The sequence below is a fragment of the Cynoglossus semilaevis genome, chromosome 9, assembly GCF_000523025.1.
Source record: "Cynoglossus semilaevis isolate Cse_v1.0 chromosome 9, Cse_v1.0, whole genome shotgun sequence".
Classification (NCBI taxonomy): Eukaryota; Metazoa; Chordata; class Actinopteri; order Pleuronectiformes; family Cynoglossidae; genus Cynoglossus; species Cynoglossus semilaevis.
The window spans coordinates 8,923,817-8,942,320 of record NC_024315.1 but is presented as its reverse complement, the minus strand read 5'-3'; the positions used below and the strand labels follow the sequence as shown (position 1 = coordinate 8,942,320).

General features: G+C 41.1%; 1 protein-coding gene across 1 annotated transcript; it reads left to right on the top strand.

Annotated features, from left to right (window-relative positions):
- The first annotated feature begins 848 nt into the window (after positions 1-848).
- kitb (KIT proto-oncogene, receptor tyrosine kinase b) lies at positions 849-17,843 on the top strand. The gene is made up of 21 exons (XM_008317041.3): positions 849-1,422; positions 4,712-4,987; positions 5,084-5,368; positions 6,647-6,786; positions 6,916-7,084; positions 7,397-7,586; positions 7,673-7,788; positions 7,936-8,050; positions 9,683-9,870; positions 10,686-10,792; positions 11,790-11,916; positions 12,030-12,134; positions 12,376-12,486; positions 13,083-13,221; positions 13,332-13,396; positions 13,484-13,575; positions 14,870-14,992; positions 15,516-15,627; positions 15,805-15,904; positions 16,769-16,874; positions 16,971-17,843. Exons 1-21 carry the CDS (start codon positions 1,368-1,370, stop codon positions 17,112-17,114), a joined length of 2,865 nt encoding a protein of 954 aa, XP_008315263.1. The 5' UTR covers positions 849-1,367; the 3' UTR covers positions 17,115-17,843.
- The last annotated feature ends 661 nt before the right edge of the window (positions 17,844-18,504 follow it).

The following is an 18,504-nucleotide window of genomic DNA, read 5'->3' as shown; positions in this document are numbered from 1 at the left end:
ACAACAACATTTTACAGACACATGACTCTAGTTAGGTAACAGAGATAGGTTTTATATATAATACAAGTGGAAACAACATCCATTCGAACATTTTTCTGAAGATGCTACTGGACTGAAGCTCATTCTTCAGCACAGAATGTGAGGAAGAGAACAGATTCACAGGCACTGCTTTGTCAACGACAACAGTTGTGACTTGGAAGCTTAAACTTCCTGTTTCCCTGGGATGTTTCCACATTTTGAGCACATCCCAGTTAGTATGTCTTTGTAGGTGACCTATTACTTGAGCTACTTGTGTGTAAAATGAGTAATCATACTGATAATCATACTGGAAGAATGGTGAAATCCACAGCTAGCCAAACGCTGTCTAAACAACAGGATCTTTGATGGTCTTTCAAAAGACTTAAAAGGGTCTTGGAGCCTGTATGAAGTCCACTAAGGACAACCTTGGAGGATTTCCTTTGGACAGATGAGATAGCACTGCTTGGAGAAGGTATGGAGAGGAATGTTACCCAATGGGCACCTTACCCAGAGGAGAACACAAAGGAAGATGTCTTGGTGCATTCATGACTGGGAAACTTCCCATACCAGGTGGAAAATTATACATGAGATTTTGAGAAAACACTTAACTCTGTAACTAGCCAAAAAGTACTTCAAGACTGGTCTGCTCATAGTTTTGACTCACAAGAATATCTGTGATGTGAATAGTAATATTGCTGTGTCATGTTTTGGGGGTAAAAACGTCCAAAACAGAAAAGTAGTGAATAGGAAAGTATGGAGTGNATCAACAGTAACAAACCTCTGCAGGGAAACTCCTGCCAAGGGTGAGCTGTCATCATCACAACAACAGCAGCAGCATCAGCAGCAGCAGTGGACAAGAGGTGAGTGTGGAGGCTCTGCTGCCTTAATAACATTAAACCATGTGATCAGCTGGGAGATTGAAGGCATTCTCCCTGGACAGGGCGGTCTAATCTGCAGATTACTATTCTAGATTATGCAGTGTGAGGGTATAATTCGCTGTATCTTGAAAAAACAAATCCGTGTTTTTCCCAGTAATAACCGACTCATCGCCTTGGCCCCTCTCCAGCCAATGCGGGGCAGAAAGGAGTGGCAGAGGAGGGGGAGAGGAGGCGCTGCTGCTCTGTGTCTTTAAGTGGCTCCAGTCAAACACACGAGGAGGAGACGCACTGAACCTGATCACTGTGGTACAGCGCGCTCATCACAGGGACTCGGATCTGCTCCTCAGTGACCGGGATCTGGATCTGGAGTCCGTTTAATTGAATTTTTTTTTCTACATTTCTTTACCTCGAAAGCACATGATGGTTGTTTTGGCTCCTGGGAATTTAGGATCAAAGTGAAACTAACTAACCATGAGGACGCACTGGGCTGTTTCAACCTCACTGTTGATTTTACTACCACTAACAGGTGAGAAAAAGAAAGGAAATGCGTGTCCAGCTTTCATGATAACAATGTTGATTCTGTTGTAATATACGTAATAATTGTAATGGGGTTTTTGTGTTAGTTTGACTTTATCTTTCTCCTTATAACGCAGTATTTTTTTTAATTGTTCTACAGTTAAGTTTATTGTAGGGACGTGGGTCGTAAAGCGTTAAATACACCGTTTTTGCTAAAAGACGTACAAATATTATGTGTTTTTAAATGTAAAGCCTGACTTTTAAAACACAAGCCATCGTTCTCCAAATACTAATAATCCCTAATGTTTAATCCGTGTAATGTTTTTACTCGTTTGACAAATCCAGCACACAACATCGCGTGTTTATACCATGTTTTGCCCCTGATTTCCATCGATATTTTCCCCAATATCGTTGGAAATTATTTCCATCGTTTGACGATCTCGATGAAACCGTTTGTTTACCAGAAGGAGACACGGTATAAACTGTAAAAGCGCTCCCGCCGTTGTGTGAACTCAATTCCGTTGTGAGATGATCTGCACGAGGTCTGGTTTACGTTGACATCGGGGTTTGTTTAACCTGCCGACACATGTTACCTGATCATATCAGCGCTCGTTTGCATAACCCCCGTGTCCATGTATACTCAGTGTACACAACAGGTGTGTGTGTCAGTGTGTTTGTTATCCACCTGTGGAATAAACGTTGACCATGTGACCTGAGGCAGAACGTGCACCGAACGCTTAAAGAAGATACTTTAATCTTTGAGACGTTTTTAAGGCCAGGGTTGAGATCCTTTAAGGCAGGGCTGTCCGAACCTTTTCGTTCGGTGGGTAGATTTGAAAACTATCACACCCTGGGGGTACAACTGTTCTTCATGTGATATTTAAGAATTCTACAACTAAATCCTACGTTGGAGTGCGCGGGAGAGAGAGAGGCGATGGGGTTGAAGCCCATATCCCAGCAGCCATGTTGTGGGGGCAGGTTACATCCTGGACAGTTGAGTGAACAGTTCACCTGTTCCTGCATAATTTTGGACTGTGCACGATCTACCCCCAAAATGGGGCTTGAACCAGGGACCTTCTTCAGGAAGTCAAGAGCATTAACCAATATCATATCATATCATATCATATCATATCATATCATATCATATCATATCATATCATATCATATCATATCATATCCCTGCACTACATGGCAACATATAGCTAAAGGTTAGCCTAAAAACATATTAAAACAAAATGAAGGAGCTAAAGAAGTTTTAAAAAAAATAGCCATAAGTGACATAGTAAAGTGAAGTAAAGTCAGAACGAAGTAAGTGCAGTACTTTCTTTGCCCAAATACAACTGTCAATGGTTCACAAATGGACCCTATCGTGGACCTTTGGGCACCACTTCCCCAGAGTAAGGGCACAGGTAATGCATCACTTCCATAAATCTAAAGCGACAGCTCTGTCAGTGTATGTTACTTCAAGGTAGTGGACATATTTATTCCACTTGGATGATGTCCTCATAACAACTAGCGTGTTCTTGTGCGTGTCTCTGGAGGATTTAATGAAGTATTTATCCCAGCCAAATAGCAGAATGAGGTCCTGCACTAATGCTTGGCAGCAAAAAGTCGAGCCACTTCTGGAAACCAAAACACACCCCACAGCACTGACATCCAGCAGCTCTCCGAATTTTGCTTTGAAAGCTTTTTGTTTAGTCACAGAACAGCCTGGGGTTTTTGAACAAACCTTTTGGCCTTTCTTCGTCAGACATTTCTACCGTAAAAAAAACACAAAAAATGCAGCAGATATCTACAGATGCCTCTTGGAGCCGTGTCTCCTTTTCTTCTCTGCTGTACCAGGCCTAGAGGCACAGCAGTCACATGAAAATCTTGCTCCTGAAAGGATGCATATCATGTGAAAAACTGCAAAAAGAGATGAAATGAAATGAGAAGAAAATGAAAATTAAAGGGGGGTTGCTGCTGGGGGTAGAGTAAGATGAAATATTAGATTAGTTTACTCATCTTAGGGTAATAGATTTTGGAGGCTTCAGTAATGCATGATTACTCAGCGGGGAGACAGCTCATAATTATTGATTGCTCAATACAGGCGTAGTGGTTAGATTGCACCCGTCTTAAAGGACCCGTGTCTTCATGACCTATTTAACCATCACATTAAACCCTGTGTTCTGTTTTATTATCTCTTTACTACAACTGATGTGATATTTGATTAACACCACTTTAAATTTTAATATTGCATTTTAAAAATTCATACAATTGAAATCATATTAAAAGATTTCTTTTTTCCTCTCAGATCAAGGTAAACAACACAGCAAACTTCGAGCTAACTGAGTTTTTTGAAAGCCATTTTACAAAGCTGTGAGGTGTGTGAACAGTGCAATGCTTTTAGCCTTTTTTTAAATTAAATTAAAACAAAGAAAGCAGAACAAGAAAATTCAATTTCTTCTGTAAAGACTCCAAAAAGCCACATTAAAGTAATGTAAAAAAAAAGTAAACAACACGGAAAAGATCAATTAGGTTGCTGTTTGTTCACGCCAAGAACACCTGACGTAGAAATGGAGTGTGTCCTCTGCGTGTAATCCATCTCTGAACCAAAACAGTGGGCAGCAATTTACTGTGAGGAGGGAGTTGGTACTTGTTCAACACACCACACCGCTGGCTGTTGGGATTCAAACCAGCAGTCCTCTTGATTTTATGGTTCTTCCTTTAATCACAAGGCTGGTGATCTGGTGATTCTGTGAAGAAAAAAAACACTCAACTGAAAAAGCCCAAACATCATATTTTATATCTAACAAGAAAGCCAAACTTCCGAAAGCCAATGATTTGAATCTCGGTAGATTTGGATGATCATCAAATCTGTACAACCTTAAGAAATTCACAGTGTAACACCTGGCCATGATACCTTCAAGAACTCTTCTTAAACTTGTTCAAATGTACTGTTCAAAACACTGCAGCCGGTCGTTCATTAAAAGGATACACAATACAACTAATTGTTAGAGGATATACGTTTTTGCCAAACAACTTTGATTCAGTATGCAAAGTAAAATACTCCAAGCATTAGCAGTTGGAAACCGCTAACTGTTGCGTTGTTGTTAAGATTTTTCTTTTTCTATCCCAACACAATCCTCCCAGGGCTTTTTTTTAATCAATTAATTGATCTCTTCATACTCAGAGCAATCAATCACTGTGGTGTTCTTCGGCCATTTGTGTGAAATCTTTGTTCAATTCAATCAATCACTGTCCTTATAAACAGCGCCCAGACCACCAGCACTAACCATACTCGTTACCTTCATTTGCAGTGTGGTGTGAACCAATCATTTTCCCCAATGGGCCTCACATTGTGGTTCCCAAGAGAGGAAAGCTGGAGCTGCGTTGTCATGACAACTCCACCACGCCTGGCGCCACACCCAGTGTGAGGTGGCAGTGGGAGAGGGCTCGCAAACTGGAGGGAGAGGTGGAGGAGGGCGGAGTGGCCTACGTCAAGGTGCCTTCAGTGCAGGCCTTCCACATGGGTCGGTATGTGTGTGTGAACAACAGCACACTGGAACACAGCTCCATCTATGTGTATGTGAAAGGTGGGTGGTTGATTGTTGATAAGACATTATTTGAGCCCACCTTTTTAAACATCTGCTCCTTTAGGCAACTCACTTTTCCATCCTCCTACTCCTCAGACTCCCAGAATGCCTTTCAGCGCACCATGGTAAATGTTATTCTAGTGCGTGCAGGTGAGAACTGCACCATTCCATGTCTGGTGACCGACCCAGAAGTCAGTCTCCTGGCTTTGGAGACCTGCGATGGGAGACCTCTGCCCTCTGACATGAGTTACCACAGCAACCCTCAGCGAGGTGTTGTCATCAGTGACGTAAGAAAGGAATACGAGGGCTGTTACGTTTGTGTGGGGCGACTTCAGGGACTCAAGGTGACGTCCAATCAATACACCATGGATGTACGACTGGGTGAGTGACACCTTCAAAATCGGCTAATGTTGCTAAAATGCCTGCCAAGGCGTTTGACATTGTTTCACCACGTGTCGTGTTGGCGATCATGAAGCTAAAGGAGCTAAAGATTCAGGCACGTTTAAAGCTAAGGTTTTATCTTCTGGGTTGGACAGTTGGAACTTAAGTTGTGTGTTTTTGTGTGTGTTAAATTTGTGTTTCTCTCAGCTGTTTCACGTTTGTTTTTGTACAGTTGAAAGATAATAATTTTAGTGATTTCTTTGCCTTAAACCTTTGACTAGGTGTCAAAATATCAATATCGTGTACAGTATGTGTCCAAAGTCCATTTCATCTGCTCTTTTATTTACCCTAACCAAAGGATGTGTAACATTAGAGCTGGTCAGGTGGCTGCAGTGTATGTCACCTTTCGTCCTTGCATTACATCAGCATTTTCAGCCTGGCCTGCAGTAAATTGAGGATCGAACAGAGTTGAGCTGCGAGGAGAAATGGCGAAGTGTCCTTTTGACACTACGCCACAGCTGATGCAGTAAGAAAGCACGAAAGAGGACGTGAGGGGAGGGGGGAGGGCGGTGCCGAGGGATTACAGCCTCGACCTCAATGAAGCTTTAGTAACGGTTTCCACAGGGTTGGTGGGACAGAGACACTGCAGTGATGTCAGCAGCTGTGTCTTCATGGAATAACTCCGTGTATGAGTCCTGTCGTAATATGCCATCATATATGATACTAATGCTATTCAAACATAAGTCATATTTAGAGTATTTATATGGACGTATTGTCCTCAATGTCCAATATAGTCTTGAAAGCAATAGGAAATAGTCCTTTCAAACAAGAGGTCTGGAACTTTACAGAATTTAGTTTCTCGCTAATCACATGGAATGTCACCAGTGGTGCCAATCACTGCTTTCTGAAGAGATACTGTAATTCAACCTTAGCAGCCAGAGAACCCTACTGTTTCCGAAACTCCCCAGAGAGAAATCCTCCGTCACTTTGAGCTCTCAGCAGTGCAAATAAATGGTTATGTAGCACTTCCACTAACAGCCAGAGTGGCTGAAGGAGGACGGACTGTGTAAATGAAGTGTCGCTTGTAGCTTTCCTGCTAACTCGCGTTAACTTAAAAGACCTTTGCTCTCTTATTCAAGTATTTCATTATTTATAATGTGACAGAATTAACAGGGTTTCACAGTTTTAAGACCAAAGTGACTTGTGGTTGTTTTTTTTATTATTGCATTTAATGTTTTAATGTTACTTTGCTCCTGTCACTACTCCTGTCTTTTCCAGTTCCAATGTTGCCTCCCGTCATCACCCTCTCCCACAAAGACACGGTCATCTTGAAGAAAGGAGAGCACTTTGCACTGTCTTGCACCTCCACTAACGTCAACCCTGACTTCAGTCTGAGGTGGAATTTCCCTTCAACAGCGGTGAGACTGACTACAGATTCATCTGTGATAACAGACAGTGATGCTCCATGACCATAACCATAAAACAAAGATAATGTATTAAAGAATTACAGCTGTTCTAACCCTGCTAACACTGCTGATGTCCCTCAGCATCCCGAGGAATCGCAGGCCTCACACATCTTGTCCGGTTCACAAGGTTATCAACGATCTACGTCGCTCTTAATCCAAAGTGTCAATCAGTTAGACTCGGGCACCTACCAGTGTTTTGCCCATAATGAGCGGGGAAGCAGTGAAACTGCTCTGCAGCTGGACATCCGTGGTGAGTGTTGAAGTCTGTTTTATGTACATAGTTTAACAAAGGTCCAACATGAGGTCACATACAATGTCAATTCACCAGGACTCAAATCGGTGAAGTTCTTCCCGTAAGACCACCATGTGGCCCCTTATTAAGTTAAACAAAATTTGATCATACGGCACATGTGAAACAACGTAAGTGAAGACAGAGTCGTTCGCAAACATCTGATGATTGGACAGAAGCTGTGAGGCAGCGACACAGACTTTGATCTAAACTCATGTACCACTGGGAGTGGCATGTTTTCTCTTTGTCTAACGAGACATTTCTGTTCCCCAGACCAGGGGTTCATCACCCTGCTTGGAGCTCCAGGTCCAGTCCAGGCAGATGTTAAAGAAGGTGAGAGCCTGAGCCTCAGAGTGGAGTTGGAGGCTTATCCATCACCCAAGTCCTGGTCCTGGTCGTACCACGGCCAACAGCTGCTTAATACCACGGAGCACGTCATCACTGTTCACCGCCATAAATACAGGTACGATACTTTACAGACACCGGTGACTACGCGAAGCTCTGCACAGGCATATTCTGAGGTGTGTGTGTGTGTGTTTTGTTTGGTAGATACATCAGCGAGCTGAGACTGGTGCGGGTTCTCGACTCAGAGAGTGGAATCTATAGGTTCTCCGCCAATCATGAAGACGCATCTGTTAATCATTTATTCCACGTGTATGTCAGCAGTAAGTCAACTTCACATCATAAATCATGATGATGATGATGAGATTATTATTATTATAGACATTATGATCATTTTTTTATTGTCGTTTTTACAGTGACCATAGTGAAAGCAGTAATAACTCTGTGTGTGTGTCCTTCACCTCTGTAAGGTAAGCCTGTCATCACCGCCCAGGAGGGGCCTGTTGACGGACAGGTGCGCTGCACCGCTGCTGGTTATCCAGTCCCTAAAATCAGCTGGTATTTCTGCGAGCTGCCCCACATGAGGTATTTCAAAAATGACCGACCATTACACTACACAGTTATGTATAATATAAGTATTTATCCTGTCTGTTTAGACCAGCGTGTGGCTGATACACAGTAATAAGCATTTGCTTGTAATAGGTTTATGCTTGAAAACCCATTAGAACTTCAACGCTGGCTTTGTTGTTGCTGTTCAGTAGGAGTCTGGAATAGGATTATATAATGATCATTAGCATCATTAGCATCATTAGCATTCAGACTAATACACATAAACTTGTTTTGAATGTTGAGTAACAATGCGACGGGAACAACGGGAGACATTTAGAGCCTTGTAACCTGCTGCATGTGCATGAGTTTGTTGTATCAAAAAAAAGTGTTTATAAAACGTCACAGGTTAATTTACTGAAAATAATAATATATATATAATGAGAAGTTAGAGCAGCTGTTTTAGGATGTTCTTGCAGGTTTTTCAGTCTTTCATTTGTTTTAATCATCCATGATATTGTCTGACAGCGATTGCAAGACATGTCATCATCATATTCAGACATGTGTAATTCTACTAACAGAGTTTTGCGAACCAGACTTTAGCAATTAGATCCCAGCCACGAGAAGCACCTTCATTAAACTTGTGGTCCATGAAGATAAGAAATGAGATGGAACGGGATCCCTCAGAGAACAGGGATAAAAGGGCCTTATGTTGCATCGTTATCACATTGCACATGAAAGTAATTGTTCTACAGAGAAACAAAAAGCTGGCTCCGAGTCACCGGTGCAGTATTACACTGTTATGCACACAGATGGTCATCTTTTGTGCAAACTAAAGCCGTTTATTCTGAAAAGAGTTTTCTTCAGTTACCTAATTAATCCACTCTTAGAAAAAGCAATCTGCCAATGCTGGTACGGACAACACACACGCACACACACACACACACGCATTGGATTATTTTCAGACTATATATGAACGCCACCATATTTGGTGAGGTTTTGTCGTTTACTGTCAATTGTTACAATTATTGGTTCTCTAAGGAAATAGGCTACATGCTGTAGTCACAATTAAACTATACAAAAATAAAGACAAATTTTATTTAAATCAGTCACAGTTATGTTTTGTTGGCTAACCTTATAGTTTGAGGCAAATACTATTATTATTATTATATATGTTTTATGTCACTGATGGTCAAGGTTGTTTAAAGCAGTGGTACTCAACCCTGTTTGAGTCATAAAGCTTAAAAACAAATTACATTTCAATCCAGAATATTTCAATAGACTCACAAGAATACAATCAAAAATACTAAAATTGAAAGTTGAAAACATTTCATAGAGTTGCGGTCAAATGATTTTAAAATTACTGTTGGCCCCAGTCCATGTTTCTTCGGGGAGTTTTAAAAATGTATTTTAGTATCAGCATTGGCAAATTTGTTGTTAATGTTGCCAACTAGTGGCCATATTGGATATCAGACCCCTGCTTTGAAGACTGTGACATACTGTAAACAATATAATCCATGGATTTAACAATAAAATTGTTTGCAAAATATAATACTTAGTTGAAGCTGATTTGTGAAATACAGCAGACAATCATCGACATACATTATGAACCAAAGAAATGAACCAAGTGGTTCAACAGAGGAGGGAATTCATGTTTTTACCCCTCCTCAGGTGCTCACACTTGCCTAACGCCACTCAACTGGAGGCTGCAGAGGTGGCCGTGCTGACAGAGTCCACATTTGGTAAAAGTGAAGTTGAAAGTCGACTGAACATCACCAAGGAACTGGCAAACTATCACACTCTGGAGTGTGTGGCGAGCAACGAGGGCGAAGAGGCCTACACACTGTTTACCATCAGTGGTACAGACACACACACGCACACACACACACATACACACACACAGGCATCATCTGTATGTAAATAATTTTTCTCAGACCATCCAGCCCACTGACCTCACACCTCTATGAAGACCAGGTGTCAGGTTACGAGGTACAGACTGGATATGATTAGATTATGCTGACTGTGCAGGCATGGATTATATGCTGTAGACTGGCTAATCTCTGTTGCATAAACAAACACCACTGCAGCAGCTGTCTGATTTAAAGCCAGACGACAACAGACACAGACACTGACATTGGCTTTGAAGATGGTGTTTAACCTTGAACAAGTAAAAGCAGTCAAATTTACAACAACAACAAAAAAACAACATTAAAGCTCAAGCTCAAACAAGATGCAGGTGTTCTCAATCAGGGACTCAGGACCCAGCCCTGCCCGTGCACTGACAGTACTCGGCCTGAAGGCAGCGTAGATGAGCGTTACCTGAGACCCACATGTTTATGTGTGTTTATCCACTCATTCCCAGTGGGACACGTCAGAGTCAGTTCTAGTTATTTTGTGTTCTGTCGTAGGTAAGATCATGGAAGATTTGTTTCTGTAGGGGGGTTACAGCTTGGCCCCACCAGCAGATGGCACCATAGGCAACAACCTCTGCCAAGTGCTACTACCATACTATATCATAAATGGCCCACACACATCCACTTTTGACCCATTAAGCTATGTGAAAAAAACGTGGGGCCTAAAGGTTCATGCTGGTCTGAAAATAGACAATCAATGTGTGTTTTCTTTTTTTTTTTCTTCTAATTGTTATTCTGTTCTTCTGTGATGTTTCCCTCAGAACGCGTCATTCCCCACAAACTGTTCACTCCACTTCTCTCTGGCATGGTGATGACTGGAATCATTCTCAGCCTCATTCTGCTGGTGCTGCTGTATAAATATGTTCAGGTAAGAAAGGAAATGAATCACAGTCACAGACCATGTCATTACTGTAATAAAGTAGTCGCTTAAAATTACGGAAAGTGGGGCAATAAATCTCCGTGGTCATAGAAATCCATTCACATCAATCTACTTTACATTTTTTTAATTAGTTTAAAAATGCACGGACATTAATATTAATTAATTGGGGAAGAACAAGAGGAAAATAAACGACTGCTTCAAATGTTTTTATCACAGTGAGTTAAAAGGAAAGGCATCAGAGCAGCCAGAAATAATACTGCATGTATTTGTTGGCCAACAGAGTCGGACTCTGTTTTCTCTCACTGACTTCACTTTAAAAAAATATCCATGTATTCAATCAATACATGCCTTTTTTGATGATGTTGGTGCTGTACACCAGAGCCACTTCTCCTGACTGCTGTTCTCATGAATAATGTTAAATATGATTATCCCTGTGACCTGCTTCCAGGCCATGACCCAGCATTTTGGAAACGCAACAGAAGCTAATATATTTAGCTAGCAGAAAAAACCTATTGATCAATACAAATGTCTCCTAATGAATGTCAACTATTCTGTCACACATCCTAAAGGCAGTAAGCTGCAGCTAAAAGCCTTTTTGACATCACAATCACGTCTCCAGCCACTCATTTTCCTCCACCGTGCACTCACTGCACCCAGATGAGTCAGACGGAGTGAAGGAATCCACAGTGAAATTGCCTGGATTTCGGATTACGCCGAAATAGGCTGACCATTAAAAAGTGGAATGAAAAGAAAACATACTGCACATTAGCTCAGATATGATTCAATTCCTGAATACCAGCACATAAACACTGACAGGAAATGACAGTAACACGACAACACGACAGGTTGATTGATGGTGTTTTTGTTGAAGAACTGACAGAACAACACAATCGCCTCAGTCACATATTACAAACTATTGTCTTGTGGAAATTTAAGTGCTAATTCAGTGTTGTTGTTTATTTTTCTTCTCCAAAATTTCGAACAGAAACCCAAGTTTCAAATCCAGTGGAAAGTCATCGAGAGTATCCATGGCAACAATTACATTTACATTGACCCCATGCAGCTGCCGTATGACTCAAAATGGGAGTTTTCTCGGCAGAAACTTCGCTTCGGTATGACAAAAAAATAGATTTTTACCTACAACGTATCTGTAAACAAAATATATTGGTTATATAAAAACATATATATAAATATAAATATATACACTTATGTTTTGTGTGTTTAGGTAAAACCCTGGGCTCTGGGGCTTTTGGGAAGGTGGTGAGGGCAACTGCTTATGGACTTTGCTCTGCAGATACTGTCACAACTGTGGCTGTTAAGATGCTCAAACGTAAGTGTGTACGTCTGTGTGTGGTAACTTTATACAGAAGTGCTGTAGACCACTGTTTCTCAAAGACTGGGTCGTGACCCCCAGGTGGGTCGCAAGAGATTTCTTTTGGGTCATCTCACATCATGTTTCCATATAATGATGAACCAACATCAACAGTTGAATCACGTGTCCAAATTAAATTCTTCCTTTTTTTCTTATTATTACTCTGTGTTGACAAACTGTTGTATTTCTGTGCTCTCAGCCAATGCTCACGCCACGGAGAAGGAAGCGCTGATGTCGGAGCTAAAAGTTCTCAGTTACCTTGGAAACCACGTGAACATTGTTAACCTGCTGGGAGCCTGCACTGTTGGAGGTGAGAGGAGCAACTGCGACGTGGACCAACAAATGTAGACCAAATCTTTCCCAGACATAGTGGTCCCAGTTTTTTATTCTATTCAGCTCCAGTCAGCCATGTAAATATAGGTCTGATAAATGAACCCTGTTTTAGATTTAGAGTATGTAGAAAGCCTTCTTACACACACACACACACACACACAGACACACAGACACGTGATGGTGTCCATCGATATTGTCCTTCTACTAAAAGTCCTGTATTGAGCAGCCGTTACACTCAGCCATGAAGACGTGATGCACTCTGACTGCTCACAAATTCACCGTTTGACTGATCAATAGCACGGACTCGTCCACTTGATCCCATTGATTAAAATGCAGCTTTCAAATGAGACGACCGACAGGCGAGCGTGAGTGTGTGATTACAGGCAGGGTCTGAGCACTTGAGGTGTGTTTGTATGGATGTGTGCAGGCACCACAAGAGACAGTATTGACAGAACAACGCTTTGACACAAAATAGTAAAATCAGATGTCAGGCAGACTCATGGGTGTACTTTCTGTTTCCTCCTCATTGTTCCTGATCCAAGTGTATTTTTTCCTTTTTTTTGTTTTTACCAGGTCCAATTTTGGTGATAACCGAGTACTGTTGCTATGGAGACCTTCTCAACTTCCTGCGCAGAAAGAGAGAGTTTTTCCTTAATTCCCAAGTTGGCGACGGTTTCTATCGTAATGTCTCAAAACAAAGTGAGCCCGTCAGGTGTGTACGATAGTTGTACAAAGTACAGCATGTCTATGACTTTTCTACTACACGCTGATTGTTGTGTCTGAATGTAACACCTGTACGGGTATGTGCTGTGTGTGGAGCAGAGATGTGACTCGTGCAGGGTATATGTCCATGCATCCGTCTGAAAAGGAAAGGCCGACACAGTCAGGTGAATAAATCTCCGTCCTTTGATGCAACACTGTTTGAAGTCCTGTATGAAGACTGATTTTTATTAACACAAGAACCTGCTGTCCAGATGATGTAGACGATTTGTCTCTGGACGCCGAAGACCTGCTCAGCTTTTCCTACCAGGTGGCCAAAGGGATGGAGTACATTACCTCCAAGAATGTAAGGCCTATCAATATTTATGGAGCATTTAAAGGCAGGATTTTATCACACTTATTGAGGTTGATAAATCACATTACAGATAAGGCTCCAGATGATGGACATTTACCGGTTGGTAGCCCTTTAATAGTGAGGTTTTAACAGTTCATCAAAACACAGGGAAAACATAAAGACCTTTATTTATAGTGTCTACATATAATGTCTATGTTTGTTTTTTTAATGCTAGATATAATGTTAACCTTATCGTTAGCTATTTCTATGAGTACTTTTTACAATCGTAAGGTTTTCTTCTTTCTGTTGGCCACAAGCTTTGTGCTGCATTTAAGTACATTCCTGACTTTTAGCATTTAGCATTTTCGTCCTGTCAAGAACAACTACAGTATAGTTATTTAGCTGCCTTTGACATCATTTGAGTTCTTCTCAAACTTGACGGTGGGCTAGCTGGACATTTTTTACTTTCACAGGTTTTGCTGTGAAGTTATGTATTTTATTAAGACCACATCATCAGAATTTGAAAGGAAAGGAAAATTCTTTGGCCCCAAAAAGTCTTATGACAAAAGTAATGTAATTGAAAAGACAACTTTGTTTTCTTGTTTGCCTTAAGTGATCCCTCCTCCCTAGATTTATTTTGATTCAATTAAGCATGTAGTATTAAGTATGTCTAGACTACAGTCAGTCCACCATTACTTTATCTGTAATCTGATTACATTTTAATGCTTACATTTAGGTTTTCAATTGTGCAAATAAATAAGTTTGTATAACTGTTTATTATATAATTATGTATCACTGTGGTATAGAAAAACGAAACAGTGTCATATTATAATGACGAGAAAAAAACGGTAACAACAATAATAGTGTAATGTATTAGTAAAAGCTGCGTCTGCTCTCCTGACTTTGCCTGAACTGTTACTGAGGCCCATATTTTGGGACATTGAATGCAGCTCCTTCCTGTGTCAGTATCCTACAGTCACTGATGAAGTGGCTGAGTTCATCAGATGTGTCTCAGAAACTATGGTTCATAAGCTATGACAACAGTCAAGGTGAGGTATCACAGAGCTACATAACAGTAGGGCAATGAATGATAACTGTTAGCATCTTGGTGGTTAGCAGTGACGGTACTTTATAATAAGTTTTTATTCTTTTTTTAGTCTCTCTGCAGACACCTGTCTTTCTCAGGCATTCGTCTTGGAATCGCGTCTAGTTTTTCTTTCCTGAGTATGGGCCATTCATTCATGCAGCCACACTGACAGTATCTGTTTCTGTGTGTGCGTGCGTGTGTTTGCATATGGGTGTGTAGTGTATCCACAGAGATCTTGCTGCCAGAAACGTTCTGCTGACTCATGGCCGGGTGGCAAAGATCTGTGACTTCGGCCTGGCACGAGACATCACCACGGATGCCAGTTATGTGCTGCGAGGAAATGTGAGTCTCTGACCTACTTTCCTACCTTCCTTCCTCCAACCCTCTCTTCCTTCTCTCTTTCTTAGACTCTTTTCCTTGTAGCACACTTCAGTACATACGTGCATTTATTACCAAAAAATAAAATATGTTGATTAAAAAGTAAAGGCTTTTATACATAACAAGAAAAGTGTCAGCATTTCAGAACTGACTGGATTTGTTTAGAAATCTGACTTTATTTTACCTTGTATACAGAGATCGTCCACCCGCAGGAACAGACTTATAACTGATCCATAATAATGCTATATATGCTGGATAAACTCAGGGTTATTCTTCAGATAAACAGCTAAAAACAATGATAACAATTCCATCCTTGAAATGTCCATTCAACAAGAATAATTGTGTATTTTTTGCTTCAAAAACTGAAATATCAAATCTTTTATCTACTGACAAGTGGACATGATTTGTAACCAAACAACTGTTCTCAAAGGTCAAACATAATCTAATCTGATTGGATCTGGTCTAACCACGTCTCCTCCTGACGCAGGCCCGTCTGCCAGTCAAGTGGATGTCTCCTGAGAGCATTTTTGACTGCGTCTACACCTTTGAGAGTGACGTTTGGTCCTACGGCATCCTGCTCTGGGAAATCTTCTCCCTGGGTAACGTTCCCATCAGAGTTCAACTCTCATTGTTATCACAGCACAGCTGACTGGGGTCAGAGTAAATGAGATTAGACTGGATCAGAGCAGCAGTGAATCACTCACTGACTCCAGCACACTGTTTAGATCATCGCCGGTTTCAGTCTTAAGTCTGATGTTATCTTTTGGCTGTTTCAGGTAACAGTCCATACCCTGGGATGCAGGTGGGTTCAGCCTTTTACAGGATGATTCAAGAGGGCCACAGGATGAGTCGGCCTCAGTTCGCTCCGGCTGAGATGTAAGTATTTCCGTTGAATGTAAACAATCCTTTTTTCCCTAATTTATCATTAGGAATAAAGTGACTTCTGGAAAGTTGTTTGGTTCACACTGACAATAATATCCTTTAACGTCGGAAACGCGGCTCAAGCACAAATAGACCTCAGTTATCGACAGACTGTAGACACTCAGAAAACCTAGAATATTCTCTTGGACCAATCCTGGAGAAATGTTGAAAGTTGCTGGTAGGTATTCAGTTTTTTAAATATTCCACACAGTTACATTTAGAGTCACACGTCGCTTCTCCATTCTGATATTCTGAGTTTAAACCTCAGCAGGTTTTCTTGACCGTGTCTACACGCACACAAAGAAGTGTTACCTCAAAGACGATGTGGCTCCTTCTGTTGTGGTCATCACGACTAATGCACTAATGTCCAGCTGCAGTTGTCGCCAGTTTGGCATCAACGTCTGTGATACTCAGCAGCAGCAGAACATGGATGTCTGTCTCCACAGCCAACACCACTTGAAATGGAAATGAAGAGAAAACAAACTTCTATAAATTATCTAAGGCAGACGGAGAGCAACTGCTTCACCCATAAAAACCATAAGAAACCACAAGATCATTTTCAATACAATAAATGTAAATAAAAAAACAATTCAAGTGTGAACCTTGCAGCCGAACGAACATTTAAAATGATTTAAAATGAATAGATTCCAATTTTAGAGACTCCGCAGCACCTTTAAATCGTTTCAATCGTACACAGAGGACACAACATTAATTGAAGTTGTTTTTGTTGTATTTGAACAGTCGTAAAATGTGGGGTATGAAAAAGTAAAGTAAAGTTTTTTTTAAGAGTTGAAACTCATCCCAGTCTTTCTTCTGCAGATATAACATGATGCAGTCCTGCTGGAACCATGATCCCTTAAAAAGACCGTCCTTCAGAAAGTTAGTAGAAAGGACTGAACTCCTGCTGTCTGAAAATACCAAGAATGTAAGAATCAACATATTTTTTTTACTTCGAAATACTTTGTGGATGCACAAAATCCAGGGCCGCCAGTTTCATATAAACATACTTTTTGTTTTTCAGGTTTACCTGACACTTAGCAATGCTCCGGGTCCTTCAGAGCAGCAGGGGGTGCCATCACGCAGGCTCAGCTCCGTCTGTAGCACCACGGCACCCACTCAGCCTTTACTGCAGAGCTCGACTGACGTCTTCCTGGACTATGTCTGACACACACGTACAGTTACGTGGTACAGGCGTATACACACTAATACCACCTCCCTCTGCATCACTCCTTCTACTGCACAAAGTTAAAACACACTGAACCATAAATAACACACTCACTCAAACTAACTTCCAAATGTTGGCATTTTCATCTCACACACACACACACTGACACTGTACATATATATATATAAATATATGTGTATATATATAAATACATATACAACACTGCACTGAGCTCTACGTATTGTCCTCTATAAGTGTCCCCACTGACTGTAATGACCATTAGACCAGATATTTCAGGTGCATGTCCATTTAGAGCTGACAGCAGCACGAACCATCCATTAGGTCAGCAGTGGGAGACGATTGGCTCATATTCAGCCTGACACTACGTCCTGTTACGCTTGAGCACAGCAGAGTTGTAGACTTGAATACTGTGACCTCTCACTGGTGTACGTAAAAGTGTACATGTACTACAGGGTTGCCTTAGTTTAGTCGGTGTTCAGCGAAGTTCCGTGTGGATGTGACAGTGTTTTTACTTGATTCATGTCAATCATGTATTCTCTGTAAATACTATAGAGATGTGCCTTTAGACTTTTCTGTCCTGGAAACACTGAATGCATTGTTGTGGTGAGAAGAGTCCAATGAGAGCTTTTGTCCAAGGTTTAAGGTTCTTGCTGTTTTGATACAGTCGGTTGACTTGTGATAATAAAGTACCTGTGATGGTAGAACCACTGGGAAGTGTCCAATTCCTTCTTCGTTGAATTTCTGACTCTAAACGAGGAGGAGACTCAGGATTAGACAAGGTCAGAAATCAGCAGCGGCCTATGGTAAGTTTATGAGGACGTTTTAAAAATTGTAATTCATTCATTAATTTTCATCTACTACTTAATCTTTTTCATGACTGCGGTGGGCTTGAGCTAATCCTATCAGTAATAGACGGGTACACCCTGCACTTTTTACACCTCTACAGAGTCACATAAAGACACAACCAACCAGTCACAATCACATTCCCACAATTTAGAGCACACATTTCAAACTGAACGAATCTGACCCCTCACTTCATTTCACATGGCTGACCAGAGCTTAACTTGTAAAAAAAAAATTCAGTGGTAGTGCGGTTAGTGCTCTTGCCTTACAGCAGTACTTCACAAATAGTGGGGGTAATGCTTGAATGATGACAAGCCTCCAGTCACTAGGTGGCAGCAACTCTCACAATGGTTTATACAGATAAAAATATACATGTTATCAGGTTCTCGATAGTACTTCATTCTGCAAGGGTGTGGGGTGTGAAAACGTTTCTATCCCAAAGTGGGGGTGCATGACAGAAAATAATTGAGAATCACTGCCTTTCAGCAAGAACATTCAGGTTCCCACTCTAGCAGGTGATTATCTT

What these genes read in the sequence shown, in the direction of transcription:
- kitb (XM_008317041.3), top strand. Translation starts at nt 1,368, where the DNA reads ATGAGGACGCACTGGGCTGTTTCAACCTCACTGTTGATTTTACTACCA. An exon ending in AAACAAAGTGAGCCCGTCAG is followed by an intron (nt 13,222 to 13,331) that starts GTGTGTACGATA and finishes TGTGTGGAGCAG; the next exon opens with AGATGTGACTCGTGCAGGGT. An exon ending in GTTATGTGCTGCGAGGAAAT is followed by an intron (nt 14,993 to 15,515) that starts GTGAGTCTCTGA and finishes CTCCTGACGCAG; the next exon opens with GCCCGTCTGCCAGTCAAGTG.